Here is a 21690-nt window from a genome sequence, read left to right as displayed (position 1 = left end):
ATAGACACTGATCAGCCTGACACCAATATACCACACTCCCAATAGACACTGATCAGCCTGACACCAATATACCACACTCCCAATAGAATGATCAGACACCAATATACCACACTCCTAATAGACACTGATCTGACATCAATATACCACACTCCCAATATACACTGATCAGCCTGACACCAATGTACCACACTCCTAATAGACACCGATCAGCCTGACACCAATGTACCACAATCCTAATAGACACTAATCAGCCCGACACCAATATACACCGATCAGCCTGACCTATATACCACGCTCCTAATAGACACTGATCAGCCTGACCTATATACCACACTCCTAATAGACACCGATCAGCCTGACACCAATATACCACACTCCCAATATACACCGATCAGCCTGACCTATATACCACGCTCCCAATAGACTAGAACATTGCTGGTAACACTTTACAGTAAGGCTGCCTTGATAGTGGGTTTAGAATGGGCTTCTCAGGGTTTATATATGCACATTGCTGTAATTTGATACTACATGTTCATGTAAAGACAATATTAATGTCCCTTTCCGGGTAGATAAAGTGGTTTCTAACCCTGATCTTTAAAATATAGTATTTTAAATCCATTTTTTTTCAGTGGCCAGACCAAAACCGTTCCTCTATTGTTGGACAAGAAAATCCTTGATTGAATTTTTGTAGAACGCAGGTCAGTAGACACATGATTTCAGATGATTGCATCCGAACGAGCAAGGAAAATTACATTTTGAGAGTTGGAAGGAGGTGAGTGACGCAGTGGAAATGTCTATTGTATTGAGGCCCGTTATGGAATCTTCTCCGTTTGTTCTGAACATGTGTGTCTCTCAAGCAATTCTATAATAAAAAAGGCTACGAATTGTTTATGGTTGTTGGTCCCGTTTCAGAGAAGATATAGAACACTGAGGGATACGTTAGCATCGTATGCTATACATACTGAAACAACAGAGCCGAGCTGTTTCCTTGCTTTTTTACAACCCCTTTGATCAGAAGAAACCAAGTCGGACATCTGTACAGATTTGGGTTTAAGATAGGATCTTAGTTTTAATCACGCTTATTATCTTTAAACAATCGTTACATGTCGTTATATAAAAAGACAGGAGATGAAAGACACTCACACCAGTGTTTATATGCTAATGTCAGATTAATAATTTATTATACTATACGCTAATATGCTAATGTGAGGTTAATAATTGATTATATTTATACAGTAGTTCTCTAGATTAAGATTAGAAGACTAAACAAAGAAGAAGACGTACAAAAAAATATTGATATATTATAATAGACCAGGGATTCACCAGTGTACACAGATGCTACATGACATACAACCAGGTATTCATACATGCTACAATTCCTAGCAGTTATAAACAGCTATAAATATATTAAATAAGAGTTAAAAACATCCATTTCCATTCAAAATAACTTTCTCGATGTACTGCACGTTCACTAAAACATTGACAACATACAAAACTTGTCAAACTTTATCGACAAAAAAAATAATAAACAAATCCATTTGTTCTTCCAGACATTCACAGAATGTGTTTATTTAAATAACAATCCCTTTTTTAATTAAGCAAAGTGAGGGAACATAATCTGTAGTGGAAGCAGTGTCCCGTGATCCTATAAAACAACAAGATGCGCCTACATTCAGACGCAGGCCCGATTTATGTCGGCGCAGATGGTCGGGGGTCAGAACATAACTCTATACTAATATTTACATTTTGGCGGTATCGTAGGTGGAACTGCGTTAGAGACGTGAAATCCACAAGGGGATCCTGGCATTGTTTGAGTTTGAGTTCATTTTATTTTTACAGGGACAGTGCACATTAATCAACGTTTCAGTAAAAGTGCCGGTTTTAGCCAGCCGGATCATTTTAAACCGCAGTCCCTGACTGTAACCTAAAGCGACCGTTGCCATCGGTTGCACGGCGTCGCATTAATTAAGAGAAAAAAACACCTCCATTAAGGTGACAGAAATGTTTGCCCTCTCCAACGTAGTTCCACCTCTCGACAAAGGTCAAAACATCAGCTGTGTCGGTTTGATCGGATTGAACCGAGGCCTAAGCCCAAAAATGAATTGAACATATTTACTAAATTAAACAAATTTTAGCTGAATTCCTGGAGATTTTTAACAGTCTTTAAAAAAGCTGCCTGTTGGGCCTCCTGTTTCCAAGCCCAGTTATAGAGCATGCTGGTATGGCTGTACAGGTACACATACAGGTGTGGTTGATCCTATGGGTCCGGATCCCGAACCAAAAGCATGTGTTTGTGTTACGAGTTTACAGGTCTTGGTCACCTGCCTGTCCAGGTGAGGCTGTGTCTACATCGTCTTGGTCACCTGCCTGTCCAGGTGAGGCTGTGTACATCGTCTTGGTCACCTGTCTGTCCAGGTGAGGCTGTGTACATCGTCTTGGTCACCTGCCTGTCCAGGTGAGGCTGTGTCTACATCGTCTTGGTCACCTGCCTGTCCAGGTGAGGCTGTGTACATCGTCTTGGTCACCTGCCTGTCCAGGTGAGGCTGTGTCTACATCGTCTTGGTCACCTGCCTGTCCAGGTGAGGCTGTGTCTACATCGTCTTGGTCACCTGCCTGTCCAGGTGAGGCTGTGTCTACATCGTCTTGGTCACCTGCCTGTCCAGGTGAGGCTGTGTCTACATCGTCTTGGTCACCTGCCTGTCCAGGTGAGGCTGTGTACATCGTCTTGGTCACCTGCCTGTCCAGGTGAGGCTGTGTCTACATCGTCTTGGTCACCTGCCTGTCCAGGTGAGGCTGTGTCTACATCGTCTTGGTCACCTGCCTGTCCAGGTGAGGCTGTGTACATCGTCTTGGTCACCTGCCTGTCCAGGTGAGGCTGTGTCTACATCGTCTTGGTCACCTGCCTGTCCAGGTGAGGCTGTGTCTACATCGTCTTGGTCACCTGCCTGTCCAGGTGAGGCTGTGTCTACATCGTCTTGGTCACCTGCCTGTCCAGGTGAGGCTGTGTCTACATCGTCTTGGTCACCTGCCTGTCCAGGTGAGGCTGTGTCTACATCGTCTTGGTCACCTGCCTGTCCAGGTGAGGCTGTGTCTACATCGTCTTGGTCACCTGCCTGTCCAGGTGAGGCTGTGTATACGCCCCAAATGACAACCCATTCCATATATGGCTCTCTACTCTTGACCAGAAAAGTTGTGCACTAAAATTGGGCAGGGGTTCTCAAAAAACAATTGTGGGGCAGGGGACTCCTTTTTTCATCAAGGACCCCCCTCATAATCAGAACACAACTCGAGTGAGATAAACATAGCATACAAGGGGTCGATAATTACGAACATAAGCAACCATTCAAATTTAAACAGTTTCTCCGGCTCAAAATGCGTATCGGCCAATTAATATTGTCGATTGACCTGCATGTGACAACGCTAAATAGCAGTTGGTCCCATCAGATAACATGCCACACGTTAGCCTTATGCTAACCTCCCAGGTAGGTGGCAATGATCACATCCTAGAACAAATGCTTCGTCAGCCTGTCAAAGATCTTAGACTTTATATCCACCAATCGATGGCATTTCTTAAAATAAGTCAACCCTGGTCACTAGGGAGATATTTTATACCTACAAATTTAAGGTTTACTTTTTTTTCTCCATTGATCTGTAACACAATGTGGAGAGCCAATGTATCATGATGTATCTTTGACTAGGCTACTAGCTACTAGCTAACAACAGTTTCACGTTTTCAAATACATGACAAAAATCCCATGTTTAAGTAAAATAATAGTTAAATAGCAGTCTTGTAGGCTACTGCTATTACCATTGTTTCTAAGTGGCACACAACTAAAGTGGTTGACTTTAAATCAATAGTGCATTTTAATCATGGGTTCACATCAAGCCTTTTCTGTTGAGGGAGAAAAAAAAACTGCTCACTCCCGGTCTGTGACGCTCAATTCAAAACGCATGTCACGAAGTCCATGTATATAATAACGCATACGCTGTAGGCCTACATGTAAGTGTAGCCTACACAAGAATACATCTTACTAATGATAGCCTACACTAACGTCTCTTAGCCAGGAGAGGGCGTATTCACTCCCTGGGTAGGCTCCACCATGCGTTCACCTCGGCGGCCTGGAAGCCGAGGCTACAGTACATATGGAATAGGACCACGGTGGTTAACGAGGTCCATTATGAATTGAGGTGTACCATTATAATTCCCCATATTCATTACATTAGCAGGTTATAACATAAGGAAAACGCTATTTGATGTGAATGAATGTAGCTCCGTTGATTGGAGATCCTATAGTAGCTAGCCTACAGAAAAGGCTAATCAGAGAGTCGAGATGACTTTGTCAAATACAACTAATTCCCCATCAGAGTCATCTCCATTTAAAATGTCTGTTCCAGTCCCTTGGACTCGCAAATAAAACGTATTTAAAAAATAACTTCAATACTGCCATCTGTAGGGTGATAACGAGAGTGCAACCTATAATCCATCCCACTGTACACATGGGCACGGTCATCCTCCTTGAGTCAAATAACATATAGCCTTAAGTGACAAAGCAGATGCCTCCCGAGTGGCTCAGTGCTCTCTAAGGCGCTGCATCGCAGTGCTAGCAGTGCCACTATAGATTCTGGGTTCGAGTCCAGGCTCTGTCGCAGCCGGGCCGCGACCGGGAGGCCCATGGGGCCACGCACGATATCCTTGTCTCATCGCGCACTAGCGACTCCTGTGGCTGGCCGGGCGCAGTGCACCCCGACACGGTCGCATAGGGCTAAACGTGTGCCATTTTATCTGGGTGAGGTTAGCATAGGGCTAAACGTGTGCCATTTTATCTGGGTGAGGTTAGCATAGGGCTAAACGTGTGCCATTTTATCTGGGTGAGGTTAGCATAAGGCTAAACGTGTGCCATTTTATCTGGGTGAGGTTAGCATAGGGCTAAACGCGTGCCATTTTATCTGGGTGAGGTTAGCATAAGGATAAACATGTGCCATTTTATCCGGGACCAGCTACAATTTAGCATTCTGTCACGTGCAAGTAAATTAACGATTTTAATTTGCTGATACGCCGGATGAAACTGTTTACATATAAATGGTTGCTTATGTTCACCAAGTATGGCCCCAAGGAGTTTTACTATGACTTTGGCCGGGGCAAACCAAGTCTTGAGCCCTGGGGAGGAACATATTAAAGGCCCGCCACGAGAAAATTTAGCCAGTTTTTGTATTTTGTAATTCTACACATTTTGTCATGGGGCAGAGAGATGATTTGTTGTTGGGTAACAATTAAGTACGTTACTGTGATTGTTTCAAATAAAATGGTCAAAAATAAACAAAAATAGCTTCTTAGCAAAGAGCAATTTCTAAAGCAAGAATTTTGCTAGGACTGTCTGGGAGTGCTCAGAGTGGCGGGGGGGGACTGAAATCTAGCTGTTATTGGCAGAGAGATTTGAAACTCTCTTTCTTATTGGCTGCCATTTTACGTGCTCCTAACCAACTGTGCTATTCTGTTAGTTTTTTGCGTTGTTTGTAACTTATTTTTTAAACTTATTTTGTATATAATGTTGCTTATGATCGAAAATAACTTCTGGTCATCAGAACTGCGATTACTCCAGTCACCCAAATCACAGACTGTTCTCTCTGCTACCGCACGGCAAGCGGTACCGGAGCGCCATGTCTGGGACCAAAAGTCTCCTTAACAGCTTCTACCCCCACCCCCCAAGACCGCTGAACAATTAATCAAATGTCTACCAGGACTATTTACATTGACACCCCCCCTCCACTAAACTCACTGTTTATTATCTGTGCATAGTCACTTCACCCCTATCTACATGTACAAATAACCTTGATTAACCTGTACCCCCACATATTAACTCGGTACTCGGTACCCCCTGTAATATCATCTCGTTATTGTTATTTTATTGTGTTACTTTTTAATGATTTTTACTTTAGTTTACTTGTTAAATAATTTCTGAACTCTTTATTGAACTGCACTGTTGGGTAAGGTCTCTACACCTGTCGTTTTCGGCGCATGTGACCAATAAAGTTGGATTTGATTTGATGAATTAATTTACCGCCTGGTGATGTCTCCAGGCAGACCAAAAGTCCATCCCGCCAAAACAGGATGAAATTTCAGGTCTTTTCAAACAGCTCTTACACTTAAAGGGCATTATCATAGTTTTCACAATTTCACAGTATTATTCCAACCTCTAATATATAACACATAGGAAAATCACATTTTTGACTGCACTAGGCCTTTAAGAACATACATTTTAGGTTAATAATATTACATTGTATTACACACCATAAACTTATTCCACAGATCCATATGGGAAAATGTGTGTTTTCACCTGTTGTTGTTAGTAATATTAATAAGATATTCTTCTTTGTTTTTAAATATTTGTTTTAATATATATATTTTGAGATGGATCCGCAGACTCTGTGTCAGTACCTCCGTGGACTCCACTTTGAGAACCCCTGAAATAGGGTGCCATTTTGAATGTAGGCTCTGTGTGTTTCTACAGGCTGTGTGAGTTTCTATAGGCTGTGTGAGTTTCTACAGGCTGTGTGAGTTTCTACAGGCTGTGTGAGTTTCTACAGGCTGTGTGAGTTTCTATAGGCTGTGTGAGTTTCTACAGGCTGTGTGCGTTTCTACAGGCTGTGTGAGTTTCTACAGGCTGTGTGAGTTTCTATAGGCTGTGTGAGTTTCTACAGGCTGTGTGAGTTTCTACAGGCTGTGTGAGTTTCTATAGGCTGTGTGAGTTTCTATAGGCTGTGTGAGTTTCTACAGGCTGTGTGAGCTGTGTGAGTTTCTACAGGCTGTGTGAGATTCTACAGGCTGTGTGAGTTTCTATAGGCTGTGTGAGTTTCTACAGGCTGTGTGAGTTCCACAGGCTGTGTGAGTTTCTACAGGCTGTGTGAGTCTCTACAGGCTGTGTGAGTTTCTACAGGCTGTGTGAGTTTCTATAGGCTGTGTGAGTTTCTACAGGCTGTGTGAGTTTCTACAGGCTGTGTGAGTTTCTACAGGCTGTGTGAGTTTCTAAAGGCTGTGTGAGTTTCTACAGGCTGTGTGAGTTTCTACAGGCGTTTCAGGACCCGTTGAGTCTGTGCCATACAGCCACCATCTTCTCGGGGTGAGACATGCTGTCCCTCCACTGCTCTGCTGCTTCCTGCGTCGGGCTGTCGAAGCCAAGGTGAACCTGCAGAAAAAATATACGTTGTTATGCAACTGGCCTCATCTTCGAAACGCAAACACTCCACGTGGTTACTGGTGTGTGTGACAGCGAGATAGGCAGAGCGTTTGAGTGCATGGATAGTGGCAAGAAGAAGAAGAAGAAGAAGAAAATGAAGAAGAAGAAAACGAAGAAGAAGAAAACGAAGAAGAAATGTCGTACGAACAACAAAGTCAATCAGATTCAGTACGTTAAGCCGTTATCACCTGCCCGAGGAAGTGTTTTCGTCTGACAGAGCGGCAGATGTACAGTTTGACTGACAGCAGGAAGCTCTGGTCCAGAGCCAAGGGGAAGTAGAAAGACTCAGTCCAGGTCAGCTGACCTCCGGAGGACTTCAGGACGTGAGTCTTCTTCTTCATCACCACCCTGCCCAACAGCTGCATCTCTATCTTCACAAAGAACGCTGTTTCACAGACGAGGAAGGAGGGGACACACACACACACACAAACACACACAAGCAAAATGGTTACTCATTAGCCTCGGAAGCCCAAGGCTTCTCACGTACCAGACGGGATTTGTAAGGATGGCTACTCAAGACTACTCATATTTCAAATAATTTCAAATGTTTTCGAAGAATGATGTACGTGAATGGACATGTAGGTGGTCAGATCCAGACCTGGGTTCAAATCCTATTAGATATATTTCTAAAACATTCAGTATTTGCTGCTGTAGCCTGCCCGGAGTGCCTGATTGTGGCCAGGGTTGGCACTTGTTGCATTTTCCATTGGTTCCATTACAACAGGCAAGTTCAATCGAACATTTTGAACCCATGTCTGGTCAGGTGAAATAGACACCTACCCTGCCTGAGTGGAGCAGGGAGGTTCTGGGCAGCGAGGACCTGCAGTTGGATGCGTCCGTTAACAGGCTGGAAACAGGTGGCCAGGTGCAGCTCAGCGTGACACACCTGGAGAAAGACGGAGAGGAAGTAGAGGAATACTTCAGACACTGGAGACTGGACACATTTCTAGTTTCAAACATTTCCTACCAACAACCTCATGTTGCTAAACACACTGGTGCCATCCCAAACGCCTGTACTTGGTTAGGTAGCTAATGCGATGTGACAACAACGTGATTTGGAGGTATAGTAACGCCAGACTAGGTAGCGACAACGTGATTTGGAGGTATAGTAACGCCAGACTAGGTAGCGACAACGTGATTTGGAGGTATAGTAACGCCAGACTAGGTAGCGACAACGTGATTTGGAGGTATAGTAACGCCAGACTAGGTAGATAAAACTGCTTCTGTGTCAAATCATCAAATCAAATGCTATTGGTCACGTACACATGGTTAGCAGATGTTAATGTGAGTGTAGTGAAATTCTTGTGTAAGGACTTGAAGCCAGGTGACCATCTCTGTCGGCGCCATCTTGCGTTGTGGATTAGTTTGAAGGAGTACCACGTTGAAGAAGATAGTGAAACTACCACATGGATATTTTTTTAGGAGTTAACCGAAAGGAATTGAATGTTCTGTGCTTGTTTGTGCTGTCTATGTGTACCATAATGTGGTAGACTAAATCATTTCACAAATCAAATCACATTCTGTTGAATGTCTCTTTTCTGAGAAAGCATAATGACGATTTGTGTCTGACTTCTGGACCACAGAATGTCCTTTCCCTCTCTCCGTCCCTCCTGAGGTTTGACCTACCACTGACTTCTGGACCACAGAACTTGACTGGCCTGCACAGAGCCCTGACCTCAACTCCATCGAAAACCTTTGGGCTGAATTGGAACGCCGACTGCGAGCCAGGCCTAATCGGTCCAACATCAGTGCCCAACCTCACTAATGCTTTTGTGGCTGAATGGAAGCAAGTCCCCGCAGCAATGTTCCAACATCTAGTGGAAAGCCTTCCCAGAAGAGTGGAGGCTGTAATAGCAGCAATGTTCCAACATCTAGTGGAAAGCCTTCCCAGAAAAGTGGAGGCTGTTATAGCAGAAATGTTCCAACATCTAGTGGAAAGCCTTTCCAGAAGAGTGGAGGCTGTTATAGCAGCAATGTTCCAACATCTAGTGGAAAGCCTTCCCAGAAGAGTGCAGGCTGTTATAGCAGCTATGTTCCAACATCTAGTGGAAAGCCTTCCCAGAAGAGTGGAGGCTGTTATAGCAGCAATGTTCCAACATCTAGAGGAAAGCCTTCCCAGAAGAGTGGAGGCTGTTATAGCAGCAATGTTCCAACATCTAGTGGAAAGCCTTCCAAGAAGAGTGGAGGCTGTTATAGCAGCAATGTTCCAACATCTAGTGGAAAGCCTTCCCAGAAGAGTGGAGGCTGTTATAGCAGCTATGTTCCAACATCTAGTGGAAAGCCTTCCCAGAAGAGTGGAGGCTGTTATAGCAGCAATGTTCCAACATCTAGAGGAAAGCCTTCCCAGAAGAGTGGAGGCTGTTATAGCAGCAATGTTCCAACATCTAGTGGAAAGCCTTCCCAGAAGAGTGGAGGCTGTTATAGCAGCAATGTTCCAACATCTAGAGGAAAGCCTTCCCAGAAGAGTGGAGGCTGTTATAGCAGCAATGTTCCAGCATCTAGTGGAAAGCCTTCCCAGAAGAGTGGAGGCTGTTATAGCAGCAATGTTCCAACATCTAGAGGAAAGCCTTCCCAGAAGAGTGGAGGCTGTTATAGCAGCAATGTTCCAACATCTAGAGGAAAGCCTATAACCCCCATCAACAACTCTCCACATAATGAGCCTGTAACCCCCGTCAACAACCCTCCACATAATGAGCCTACATAAAGGCTTTTTTCTAAAGATGCATGTATTGTATCCACTGTTTCAAATACACACTCTTCATAGGACAGGCTAGTCTATTTCAGAAAGACGGACACAACTAAAGGGAATCTCAACACCCTGACCTTGACTGCCTGAAATATTGACCTTTGACCCTAGATGTCATTCATTTGACTCTTATGTATGACTCTGTCTAAGGCCTGTGTTATCTAAGGGCTTGGTTGGGTGCCTTAAGAAACTGCAAATAAGCCAGTGCGTCATAGTTGGGCAGTAAAAGGAATCATGAAAGCAGCAGCTGGGACCAAGACGATACTCCCAGTGAATAGGTTGGTGTTTAGAGGGATACTCCCAGAGGACAGGTTGGTGTTTAGAGGGATACTCCCAGAGGACAGGTTGGTGTTTAGAGGGATACTCCCAGATGACAGGTTGGTGTTTAGAGGGATACTCCCAGAGGACAGGTTGGTGTTTAGAGGGATACTCCCAGAGGACAGGTTGGTGTTTAGAGGGATACTCCCAGAGGACAGGTTGGTGTTTAGAGGGATACTCCACTGACAAGCTAACTTGTGGCTGCAGGTTCATGAGTGAAAACTTGGGCTTTTTTTCTCAATGAAATAAGTTCTACATTTGCTTTTATGAGTAGTGAGTGACCGGGGGTGTGCTTTATGAGTAGTGAGTGATCCTAGGGTGGCAACACATACAGTTGAAGTCGGAAGTTTACATACACCTTAGCCAAATACATTTAAACTCAGTTTTACACAATTCCTGACATTTAATCCGAGTAAAAATTCCCTGTCTTAGGTCAGTTAGGATCACCACTTTATTTTAAATGTCAGAATAATAGTAGAGAGAATGATTTATTTCAGCTTTTATTTCTTTCATCACATTCCCAGTGGGTCAGAAGTTTACATACACTCAATTAGTATTTGGTAGCATTGCCTTTCAATTGTTTAACTTGGGTCAAACGTTTCGAGTGGCCCTCCACAAGCTTCCCACAATAAGTTGGGGGAATTTTGGCCCTTTCCTCCTGACAGAGCTGGTGGAACTGAGTCAGGTTTGTAGGCCTCCTTGCTCGCACACGCTTTTTCAGTTCTGCCCACAACTGTTCTATGGGATTGAGGTCAAGGCTTTGTGATGGCCACTCCAATACCTTGACTTTGTTGTCCTTAAGACATTTTGCCACAACTTTGGAAGTATGCTTGGGGTCATTGTCCATTTGGAAGACCCATTTGTGACCAAGCTTTAACTTCCTGAGTGATGTCTGGTGATGTTGCTTCAACATATCCACATAATTTTCATTCCTCATGATGCCATCTATTTTGTGAAGTGCACCAGTCCCTCCTGCAGCAAAGCACCCCCACAACATGATGCCTCCACCCCCGTGCTTCACGGTTGGGATGGTGTTCTTCGGCTTGCAAGCTCCCCCCCTTTTCCTCCAAACATAACGATGGTCATTATGGCCAAACAGTTCTGTTTTTGTTTCATCAGACCAGCGAACATTTCTCCAAAAAGTACGATCTTTGTCCCCATGTGCAATTGCAAACCGTAGCCTGGCTTTTTTATGGCGGTTTTGGAGCAGTACCTTCTTCCTTGCTGAGCGGCATTTAAATACATCCACAGGTACACCTCCAATTGACTCAAATGCTGTCAATTAGCCTATCAGAAGCTTCTAAAGCCATGACATCATTTTCTGAAATTTTCCAAGCTGTTGGAATTGTGATACAGTGAATTATAAGTGTAATAATCTGTCGGTATACAATTGTTGGAAAAATTACTTGTGTCATGCACGAGGTAGATGTCCTAACCGACTTCACAAAACTATAGTTTGTTAACAAGAAACTTGTGGAGTGGTTGAAAAATGAGGTTTTAATGACTCCAACCTAAGTTGTATGTAAACTTCAGACTTCAACTGTACATTCTAAGTGATTTCAGTGGGTCTCTCTCCATTCTGATTGGTTTATACTGTTCAATTCAACTTCAACCAAAACCAATTTCAGCACTTTTATCATTTCTGCATTTTCTGCACTCAATTACAGCGGTGGAAAGGAAAAGTAAAGATGCGTTAATAGAAAATGACTCGAGGAAAAGTGAAAGTCACCCAGTAAAATACTACTTGAATAAAAGTCTAAAAGTATTTGGTTTTAAATTTACTTAAGCATCAAAAGTAAATGTAATTTATAATATATACTTAAGTATCGAAAGTAAATGTAATTTATAAAATATACTTAAGCGTCAAAAGTAAATGTAATTTATAAAATATACTTAAGTATCGAAAGTAAAAGTATCAATCATTTCAAATTCCTTATATGAAGCAAACCAGATGGCACCATTTTCTTGTTTTTTCAATTTACAGATAGCCAGGGGAACACTTCAACACTCAGACATCATTACAGATAGTCTGGGGAACACTCCAACACTCAGACATCATTACAGATAGCCAGGGGAACACTCCAACACTCAGACATCATTACAGATAGTCTGGGGAACACTCCAACATCATTACAGATAGCCAGGGGAACACTCCAACACTCAGACATCATTACAGATAGCCAGGGCCACACTCCAACACTCAGACATCATTTACAGATAGCCAGGGGCACACTCCAACATTCAGACATCATTACAGATAGCCAGGGGCACACTTCAACACTCAGACATCATTACAGATAGCCAGGGGCACACTTCAACACTCAGACATCATTACAGATAGCCAGGGGCACACTCCAACACTCAGACATCATTACAGATAGCCAGGGGAACACTCCAACACTCAGACATCATTACAGATAGCCAGGGGCACACTTCAACACTCAGACATCATTACAGATAGCCAGGGGCACACTTCAACACTCAGACATCATTACAGATAGCCAGGGGCACACTCCAACACTCAGACATCATTACAGATAGCCAGGGGCACACTCCAACACTCAAGCTAGTAGTTACAGAACGCTAGTGGATTTATATTAAGAAGCAAAGTGAAAACAGCATTGTTGTCGTCAACATTGTTGCATGTGCTGCATTGACCATGTAGACTGAACGCAAGTGTCTCGTGGTTGAGGAACATCAAATGCTGCTCCTTGAGTGACAGGGGGCGTGACTAGGTCACTGTGGAAAGCTGAAGCGGAGAGAAAAAGCGGAGAGAGTTGACTCAAGTAGCGAAGTACTTGCTGGAGTTCTGCAAAGATGTTTGTCCTTCTGGAAGGTTCTCCCATCTCCACAAAGGAACTCTGGAGCTCAGTCAGAGTGACTATCTGGTTCTTGGTCACCTTCCAGACCAAGGCCCGTCTTCCCCAAATGCTCAGTTTGACTATCGGGTTCTTCGTCACCTCCCTGACTAATTTTTACACACTTTAGTGTGACTCGGTCGGTTGATCAAAATCCACAAAGTTCCAATCTCAGGCCGGACACTCAAAACCACAAGGCCACTGAGTTGGAATGGACTTTCTAGTCATCCTTTCTATGCTGTACAACTCTATACTCACAGTGGTCTTGGAAAGGGGGCTGAGCTCCATCCAGTGCTGTGTCTCCTCAGGGCCCAGCTGTCTGAGGGAGAGGACACACTCTGCCACCGTTCTCTTCCTGGGGTGGTGGGTCTGCAGCCGGAATACCAGAGCACTGCAACGCAGCTGCTGCAGCCGCAACGTAAACACAAAGGTCTCCATGAAGACTGTGTCCTGGGAGGGAGGGAGGGAGGGAGGGAGGGAGGGAGGGAGGGAGGGAGGGAGGGAGGGAGGGAGGGAGGGGAGATAGAAGATTAGGATGGTACTCCACTCTGACTAGTACCTGGTAGATTAGGCCTCTCTGACTAGTACCTGGTAGATTAGGATGGTACTCCACTCTGACTAGTACCTGGTAGATTAGGATGGTACTCCACTCTGACTAGTACCTGGTAGATTAGGCCTCTCTGACTAGTACCTGGTAGATTAGGATGGTACTCCACTCTGACTAGTACCTGGTAGATTAGGATGGTACTCCACACTGACTAGTACCTGGTAGATTAGGATGGTACTCCACACTGACTAGTACCTGGTAGATTAGGCCACTCTGACTAGTACCTGGTAGATTAGGATGGTACTCCACTCTGACTAGTACCTGGTAGATTAGGGCGGTACTCCACTCTGACTAGTACCTGGTAGATTAGGCCTCTCTGACTAGTACCTGGTAGATTAGGATGGTACTCCACTCTGACTAGTACCTGGTAGATTAGGCCTCTCTGACTAGTACCTGGTAGATTAGGCCTCTCTGACTAGTACCTGGTAGATTAGGCCTCTCTGACTGGTACCTGGTAGATTAGGACGGTACTCCACTCTGACTAGTACCTGGTAGATTAGGCCTCTCTGACTAGTACCTGGTAGATTAGGCCTCTCTGACTAGGACCTGGTAGATTAGGCCTCTCTGACTAGTACCTGGTAGATTAGGCCTCTCTGACTAGTACCTGGTAGATTAGGACGGTACTCCACTCTGACTAGTACCTGGTAGATTAGGACGGTACTCCACTCTGACTAGTACCTGGTAGATTAGGATGGTACTCCACTCTGACTAGTACCTGGTAGATTAGGACGGTACTCCACTCTGACTAGTACCTGGTAGATTAGGAGGACTAGTACCTGGTAGATTAGGACGGTACTCCACTCTGACTAGTACCTGGTAGATTAGGCCACTCTGACTAGTACCTGGTAGATTAGGATGGTACTCCACACTGACTAGTACCTGGTAGATTAGGATGGTACTCCACACTGACTAGTACCTGGTAGATTAGGCCTCTCTGACTAGTACCTGGTAGATTAGGCCACTCTGACTAGTACCTGGTAGATTAGGATGGTACTCCACTCTGACTAGTACCTGGTAGATTAGGGCGGTACTCCACTCTGACTAGTACCTGGTAGATTAGGCCTCTCTGACTAGTACCTGGTAGATTAGGATGGTACTCCACTCTGACTAGTACCTGGTAGATTAGGCCTCTCTGACTAGTACCTGGTAGATTAGGCCTCTCTGACTAGTACCTGGTAGATTAGGCCTCTCTGACTGGTACCTGGTAGATTAGGACGGTACTCCACTCTGACTAGTACCTGGTAGATTAGGCCTCTCTGACTAGTACCTGGTAGATTAGGCCTCTCTGACTAGGACCTGGTAGATTAGGCCTCTCTGACTAGTACCTGGTAGATTAGGACGGTACTCCACTCTGACTAGTACCTGGTAGATTAGGACGGTACTCCACTCTGACTAGTACCTGGTAGATTAGGATGGTACTCCACTCTGACTAGTACCTGGTAGATTAGGACGGTACTCCACTCTGACTAGTACCTGGTAGATTAGGACGGTACTCCACTCTGACTAGTACCTGGTAGATTAGGATGGTACTCCACTCTGACTAGTACCTGGTAGATTAGGATGGTACTCCACTCTGACTAGTACCTGGTAGATTAGGCCTCTCTGACTAGTACCTGGTAGATTAGGCCACTCTGACTAGTACCTGGTAGATTAGGATGGTACTCCACTCTGACTAGTACCTGGTAGATTAGGACGGTACTCCACTCTGACTAGAACCTGGTAGATTAGGCCTCTCTGACTAGTACCTGGTAGATTAGGATGGTACTCCACTCTGACTAGTACCTGGTAGATTAGGACGGTACTCCACTCTGACTAGTACCTGGTAGATTAGGATGGTACTCCACTCTTGACTAGTACCTGGTAGATTAGGATGGTACACCACTCTGACTAGAACCTGGTAGATTAGGCCTCTCTGACTAGTACCTGGTAGATTAGGACGGTACTCCACTCTGACTAGTACCTGGTAGATTAGGATGGTACTCCACTCTGACTAGAACCTGGTAGATTAGGCCTCTCTGACTAGAACCTGGTAGATTAGGCCTCTCTGACTAGAACCTGGTAGATTAGGCCTCTCTGACTAGTACCTGGTAGATTAGGCCTCTCTGACTAGTACCTGGTAGATTAGGCCTCTCTGACTAGTACCTGGTAGATTAGGCCACTCTGACTAGTACCTGGTAGATTAGGATGGTATTCCACTCTGACTAGTACCTGGTAGATTAGGATGGTATTCCACTCTGACTAGTACCTGGTAGATTAGGATGGTACTCCACTCTGACTAGTACCTGGTAGATTAGGACGGTACTCCACTCTGACTAGTACCTGGTAGATTAGGCCTCTCTGACTAGTACCTGGTAGATTGGTCCTTCTGTAGCTCAGTTGGTAGAGCATGGCGCTTGTAACGCCAGGGTAGTGGGTTCGATTCCCGGGACCACCCATACGAAAATGTATGCACACATGACTGTAAGTCGCTTTGGATAAAAGCGTCTGCTAAATGGCATATATTATTATTATATTATATTATTAGGCCTCTCTGACTAGTACCTGGTAGATTAGGATGGTACTCCACTCTGACTAGAACCTGGTAGATTAGGATGGTACTCCACTCTGACTAGTACCTGGTAGATTAGGATGGTACTCCACTCTGACTAGTACCTGGTAGATTAGGATGGTATTCCACTCTGACTAGTACCTGGTAGATTAGGATGGTACTCCACTCTGACTAGTACCTGGTAGATTAGGACGGTACTCCACTCTGACTAGTACCTGGTAGATTAGGATGGTACTCCACTCTGACTAGTACCTGGTAGATTAGGCCTCTCTGACTAGAACCTGGTAGATTAGGCCTCTCTGACTAGAACCTGGTAGATTAGGCCTCTCTGACTAGTACCTGGTAGATTAGGCCTCTCTGACTAGTACCTGGTAGATTAGGCCTCTCTGACTAGTACCTGGTAGATTAGGATGGTACTCCACTCTGACTAGAACCTGGTAGATTAGGCCTCTCTGACTGGTACCTGGTAGATTAGGACGGTACTCCACTCTGACTAGTACCTGGTAGATTAGGCCTCTCTGACTAGTACCTGGTAGATTAGGCCTCTCTGACTAGGACCTGGTAGATTAGGCCTCTCTGACTAGTACCTGGTAGATTAGGACGGTACTCCACTCTGACTAGTACCTGGTAGATTAGGACGGTACTCCACTCTGACTAGTACCTGGTAGATTAGGATGGTACTCCACTCTGACTAGTACCTGGTAGATTAGGACGGTACTCCACTCTGACTAGTACCTGGTAGATTAGGACGGTACTCCACTCTGACTAGTACCTGGTAGATTAGGATGGTACTCCACTCTGACTAGTACCTGGTAGATTAGGATGGTACTCCACTCTGACTAGTACCTGGTAGATTAGGCCTCTCTGACTAGTACCTGGTAGATTAGGCCACTCTGACTAGTACCTGGTAGATTAGGATGGTACTCCACTCTGACTAGTACCTGGTAGATTAGGACGGTACTCCACTCTGACTAGAACCTGGTAGATTAGGCCTCTCTGACTAGTACCTGGTAGATTAGGATGGTACTCCACTCTGACTAGTACCTGGTAGATTAGGACGGTACTCCACTCTGACTAGTACCTGGTAGATTAGGATGGTACTCCACTCTTGACTAGTACCTGGTAGATTAGGATGGTACACCACTCTGACTAGAACCTGGTAGATTAGGCCTCTCTGACTAGTACCTGGTAGATTAGGACGGTACTCCACTCTGACTAGTACCTGGTAGATTAGGATGGTACTCCACTCTGACTAGAACCTGGTAGATTAGGCCTCTCTGACTAGAACCTGGTAGATTAGGCCTCTCTGACTAGAACCTGGTAGATTAGGCCTCTCTGACTAGTACCTGGTAGATTAGGCCTCTCTGACTAGTACCTGGTAGATTAGGCCTCTCTGACTAGTACCTGGTAGATTAGGCCACTCTGACTAGTACCTGGTAGATTAGGATGGTATTCCACTCTGACTAGTACCTGGTAGATTAGGATGGTATTCCACTCTGACTAGTACCTGGTAGATTAGGATGGTACTCCACTCTGACTAGTACCTGGTAGATTAGGACGGTACTCCACTCTGACTAGTACCTGGTAGATTAGGCCTCTCTGACTAGTACCTGGTAGATTGGTCCTTCTGTAGCTCAGTTGGTAGAGCATGGCGCTTGTAACGCCAGGGTAGTGGGTTCGATTCCCGGGACCACCCATACGAAAATGTATGCACACATGACTGTAAGTCGCTTTGGATAAAAGCGTCTGCTAAATGGCATATATTATTATTATATTATATTATTAGGCCTCTCTGACTAGTACCTGGTAGATTAGGATGGTACTCCACTCTGACTAGAACCTGGTAGATTAGGATGGTACTCCACTCTGACTAGTACCTGGTAGATTAGGATGGTACTCCACTCTGACTAGTACCTGGTAGATTAGGATGGTATTCCACTCTGACTAGTACCTGGTAGATTAGGATGGTACTCCACTCTGACTAGTACCTGGTAGATTAGGACGGTACTCCACTCTGACTAGTACCTGGTAGATTAGGATGGTACTCCACTCTGACTAGTACCTGGTAGATTAGGCCTCTCTGACTAGAACCTGGTAGATTAGGCCTCTCTGACTAGAACCTGGTAGATTAGGCCTCTGACTAGTACCTGGTAGATTAGGCCTCTCTGACTAGTACCTGGTAGATTAGGCCTCTCTGACTAGTACCTGGTAGATTAGGATGGTACTCCACTCTGACTAGAACCTGGTAGATTAGGCCTCTCTGACTAGTACCTGGTAGATTAGGATGGTACTCCACTCTGACTAGTACCTGGTAGATTAGGCCTCTCTGACTAGTACCTGGTAGATTAGGATGGTACTCCACTCTGACTAGTACCTGGTAGATTAGGATGGTATTCCACTCTGACTAGTACCTGGTAGATTAGGCCTCTCTGACTAGTACCTGGTAGATTAGGATGGTATTCCACTCTGACTAGTACCTGGTAGATTAGGCCTCTCTGACTAGTACCTGGTAGATTAGGACAGTACTCCACTCTGACTAGTACCTGGTAGATTAGGATGGTACTCCACTCTGACTAGTACCTGGTAGATTAGGATGGTACTCCACTCTGACTAGTACCTGGTAGATTAGGCCTCTCTGACTAGTACCTGGTAGATTAGGCCTCTCTGACTAGTACCTGGTAGATTAGGACGGTACTCCACTCTGACTAGTACCTGGTAGATTAGGACGGTACTCCACTCTGACTAGTACCTGGTAGATTAGGCCTCTCTGACTAGTACCTGGTAGATTAGGCCTCTCTGACTAGTACCTGGTAGATTAGGACGGTACTCCACTCTGACTAGTACCTGGTAGATTAGGCCTCTCTGACTAGTACCTGGTAGATTAGGCCTCTCTGACTAGTACCTGGTAGATTAGGCCTCTCTGACTAGTACCTGGTAGATTAGGATGGTATTCCACTCTGACTAGTACCTGGTAGATTAGGATGGTATTCCACTCTGACTAGTACCTGGTAGATTAGGCCTCTCTGACTAGTACCTGGTAGATTAGGACGGTACTCCACTCTGACTAGTACCTGGTAGATTAGGCCTCTCTGACTAGTACCTGGTAGATTAGGCCTCTCTGACTAGTACCTGGTAGATTAGGCCTCTCTGACTAGTACCTGGTAGATTAGGATGGTATTCCACTCTGACTAGTACCTGGTAGATTAGGACGGTACTCCACTCTGACTAGTACCTGGTAGATTAGGACTGTACTCCACTCTGACTAGTACCTGGTAGATTAGGCCTCTCTGACTAGTACCTGGTAGATTAGGACGGTACTCCACTCTGACTAGTACCTGGTAGATTAGGATGGTACTCCACTCTGACTAGTACCTGGTAGATTAGGCCTCTCTGACTAGTACCTGGTAGATTAGGATGGTACTCCACTCTGACTAGTACCTGGTAGATTAGGCCTCTCTGACTAGTACCTGGTAGATTAGGATGGTACTCCACTCTGACTAGTACCTGGTAGATTAGGCCTCTCTGACTAGTACCTGGTAGATTAGGATGGTACTCCACTCTGACTAGTACCTGGTAGATTAGGCCACTCTGACTAGTACCTGGTAGATTAGGATGGTACTCCACTCTGACTAGTACCTGGTAGATTAGGCCTCTCTGACTAGTACCTGGTAGATTAGGACAGTACTCCACTCTGACTAGTACCTGGTAGATTAGGCCTCTCTGACTAGTACCTGGTAGATTAGGACGGTACTCCACTCTGACTAGTACCTGGTAGATTAGGACGGTACTCCACTCTGACTAGTACCTGGTAGATTAGGCCTCTCTGACTAGTACCTGGTAGATTAGGACAGTACTCCACTCTGACTAGTACCTGGTAGATTAGGATGGTACTCCACTCTGACTAGTACCTGGTAGATTAGGATGGTACTCCACTCTGACTAGTACCTGGTAGATTAGGATGGTACTCCACTCTGACTAGAACCTGGTAGATTAGGCCTCTCTGACTAGTACCTGGTAGATTAGGACAGTACTCCACTCTGACTAGTACCTGGTAGATTAGGATGGTACTCCACTCTGACTAGTACCTGGTAGATTAGGATGGTACTCCACTCTGACTAGTACCTGGTAGATTAGGCCTCTCTGACTAGTACCTGGTAGATTAGGCCTCTCTGACTAGTACCTGGTAGATTAGGACGGTACTCCACTCTGACTAGTACCTGGTAGATTAGGACGGTACTCCACTCTGACTAGTACCTGGTAGATTAGGCCTCTCTGACTAGTACCTGGTAGATTAGGCCTCTCTGACTAGTACCTGGTAGATTAGGATGGTACTCCACTCTGACTAGTACCTGGTAGATTAGGCCTCTCTGACTAGTACCTGGTAGATTAGGCCTCTCTGACTAGTACCTGGTAGATTAGGCCTCTCTGACTAGTACCTGGTAGATTAGGACGGTACTCCACTCTGACTAGTACCTGGTAGTATGTTATCAGAGAGGATCACATTGTTTCTTCACTCGTAGAACCTAGCGGAGCAAAAAAGCATCAACAGTGCAAATGGATGAATCCTGTGCTCACTTAATTTACAGCCATTGACTCTTCCGGCCTGCAACAGCTCAACAACAGAAACGCTGCGCTCGACAAGAGGCTGAACTACCAGTGAGAACTAAAAGCCAGTGACGCGGAGCTCAAAGCTCAGAGCAGATCTCTCTGTCTCTCTCACTCTCTCTCTACCTATCTATCTATCTACCTATCAGGTACTAGAGAGTTGGACTAGTAACCGAAAGGTTGCAAGTTCAAATCCCTGAGCTGTCGTTCTGCCCCTGAACAGGCAGTTAAACCCACTGTTCCTAGGCCGTCATTGAAAATGTGTTTTTAACTGACTTGCCTGGTTAAATAAAGGTCAAATAAAATAAAACATCTGGGCCCGTATCCACAAAGCATCTTAGAGAATGCTGATCTAGGATCTGTCCATATAATCTTATTCATTCTGATCTAGGATCTGTCCATATAATCTTATTCATTCTGATCTAGGATCTGTCCATATAATCTTATTCATTCTGATCTAGGATCTGTCCATATAATCTTATTCATTCTGATCTAGGATCTGTCCATATAATCTTATTCATTCTGATCTAGGATCTGTCCATATAGTCTTATTCATTCTGATCTAGGATCTGTCCATATAGTCTTATTCATTCTGATCTAGGATCTGTCCATATAGTCTTATTCATTAGGATCTGTCCATATAATCTTATTCATTCTGATCTAGGATCTGTCCATATAATCTTATTCATTCTGATCTAGGATCTGTCCATATAGTCTTATTCATTCTGATCTAGGATCTGTCCATATAGTCTTATTCATTCTGATCTAGGATC

The 21690-nt window shown here is 44.8% G+C and overlaps 1 protein-coding gene across 1 annotated transcript in view; it reads right to left on the bottom strand.

The window, feature by feature from the left end:
* Positions 1 to 5870: 5870 nt before the first annotated feature.
* LOC124046791 (tandem C2 domains nuclear protein-like) overlaps positions 5871 to 21690 on the bottom strand; it is a 27069-nt gene continuing 11249 nt past the window's right edge. The window contains exons 9-12 of the mRNA XM_046367545.1: positions 13416 to 13607; positions 8016 to 8121; positions 7424 to 7620; positions 5871 to 7184 (exon numbers count right to left, since the gene is read on the bottom strand). Coding sequence (XP_046223501.1) covers positions 7074 to 7184; positions 7424 to 7620; positions 8016 to 8121; positions 13416 to 13607 — 606 coding nt within the window. The 3' untranslated portion in view covers positions 5871 to 7073. The remainder of the gene's footprint in view (positions 7185 to 7423; positions 7621 to 8015; positions 8122 to 13415; positions 13608 to 21690) is intronic.

The sequence above is a fragment of the Oncorhynchus gorbuscha genome, linkage group LG10 (genome assembly GCF_021184085.1).
Source record: "Oncorhynchus gorbuscha isolate QuinsamMale2020 ecotype Even-year linkage group LG10, OgorEven_v1.0, whole genome shotgun sequence".
In the NCBI taxonomy this organism is placed as follows: domain Eukaryota; kingdom Metazoa; phylum Chordata; class Actinopteri; order Salmoniformes; family Salmonidae; genus Oncorhynchus; species Oncorhynchus gorbuscha.
The sequence above is the reverse complement of the archived record's forward strand: the minus strand, read 5'-3'. Positions and strand labels throughout refer to the sequence as shown.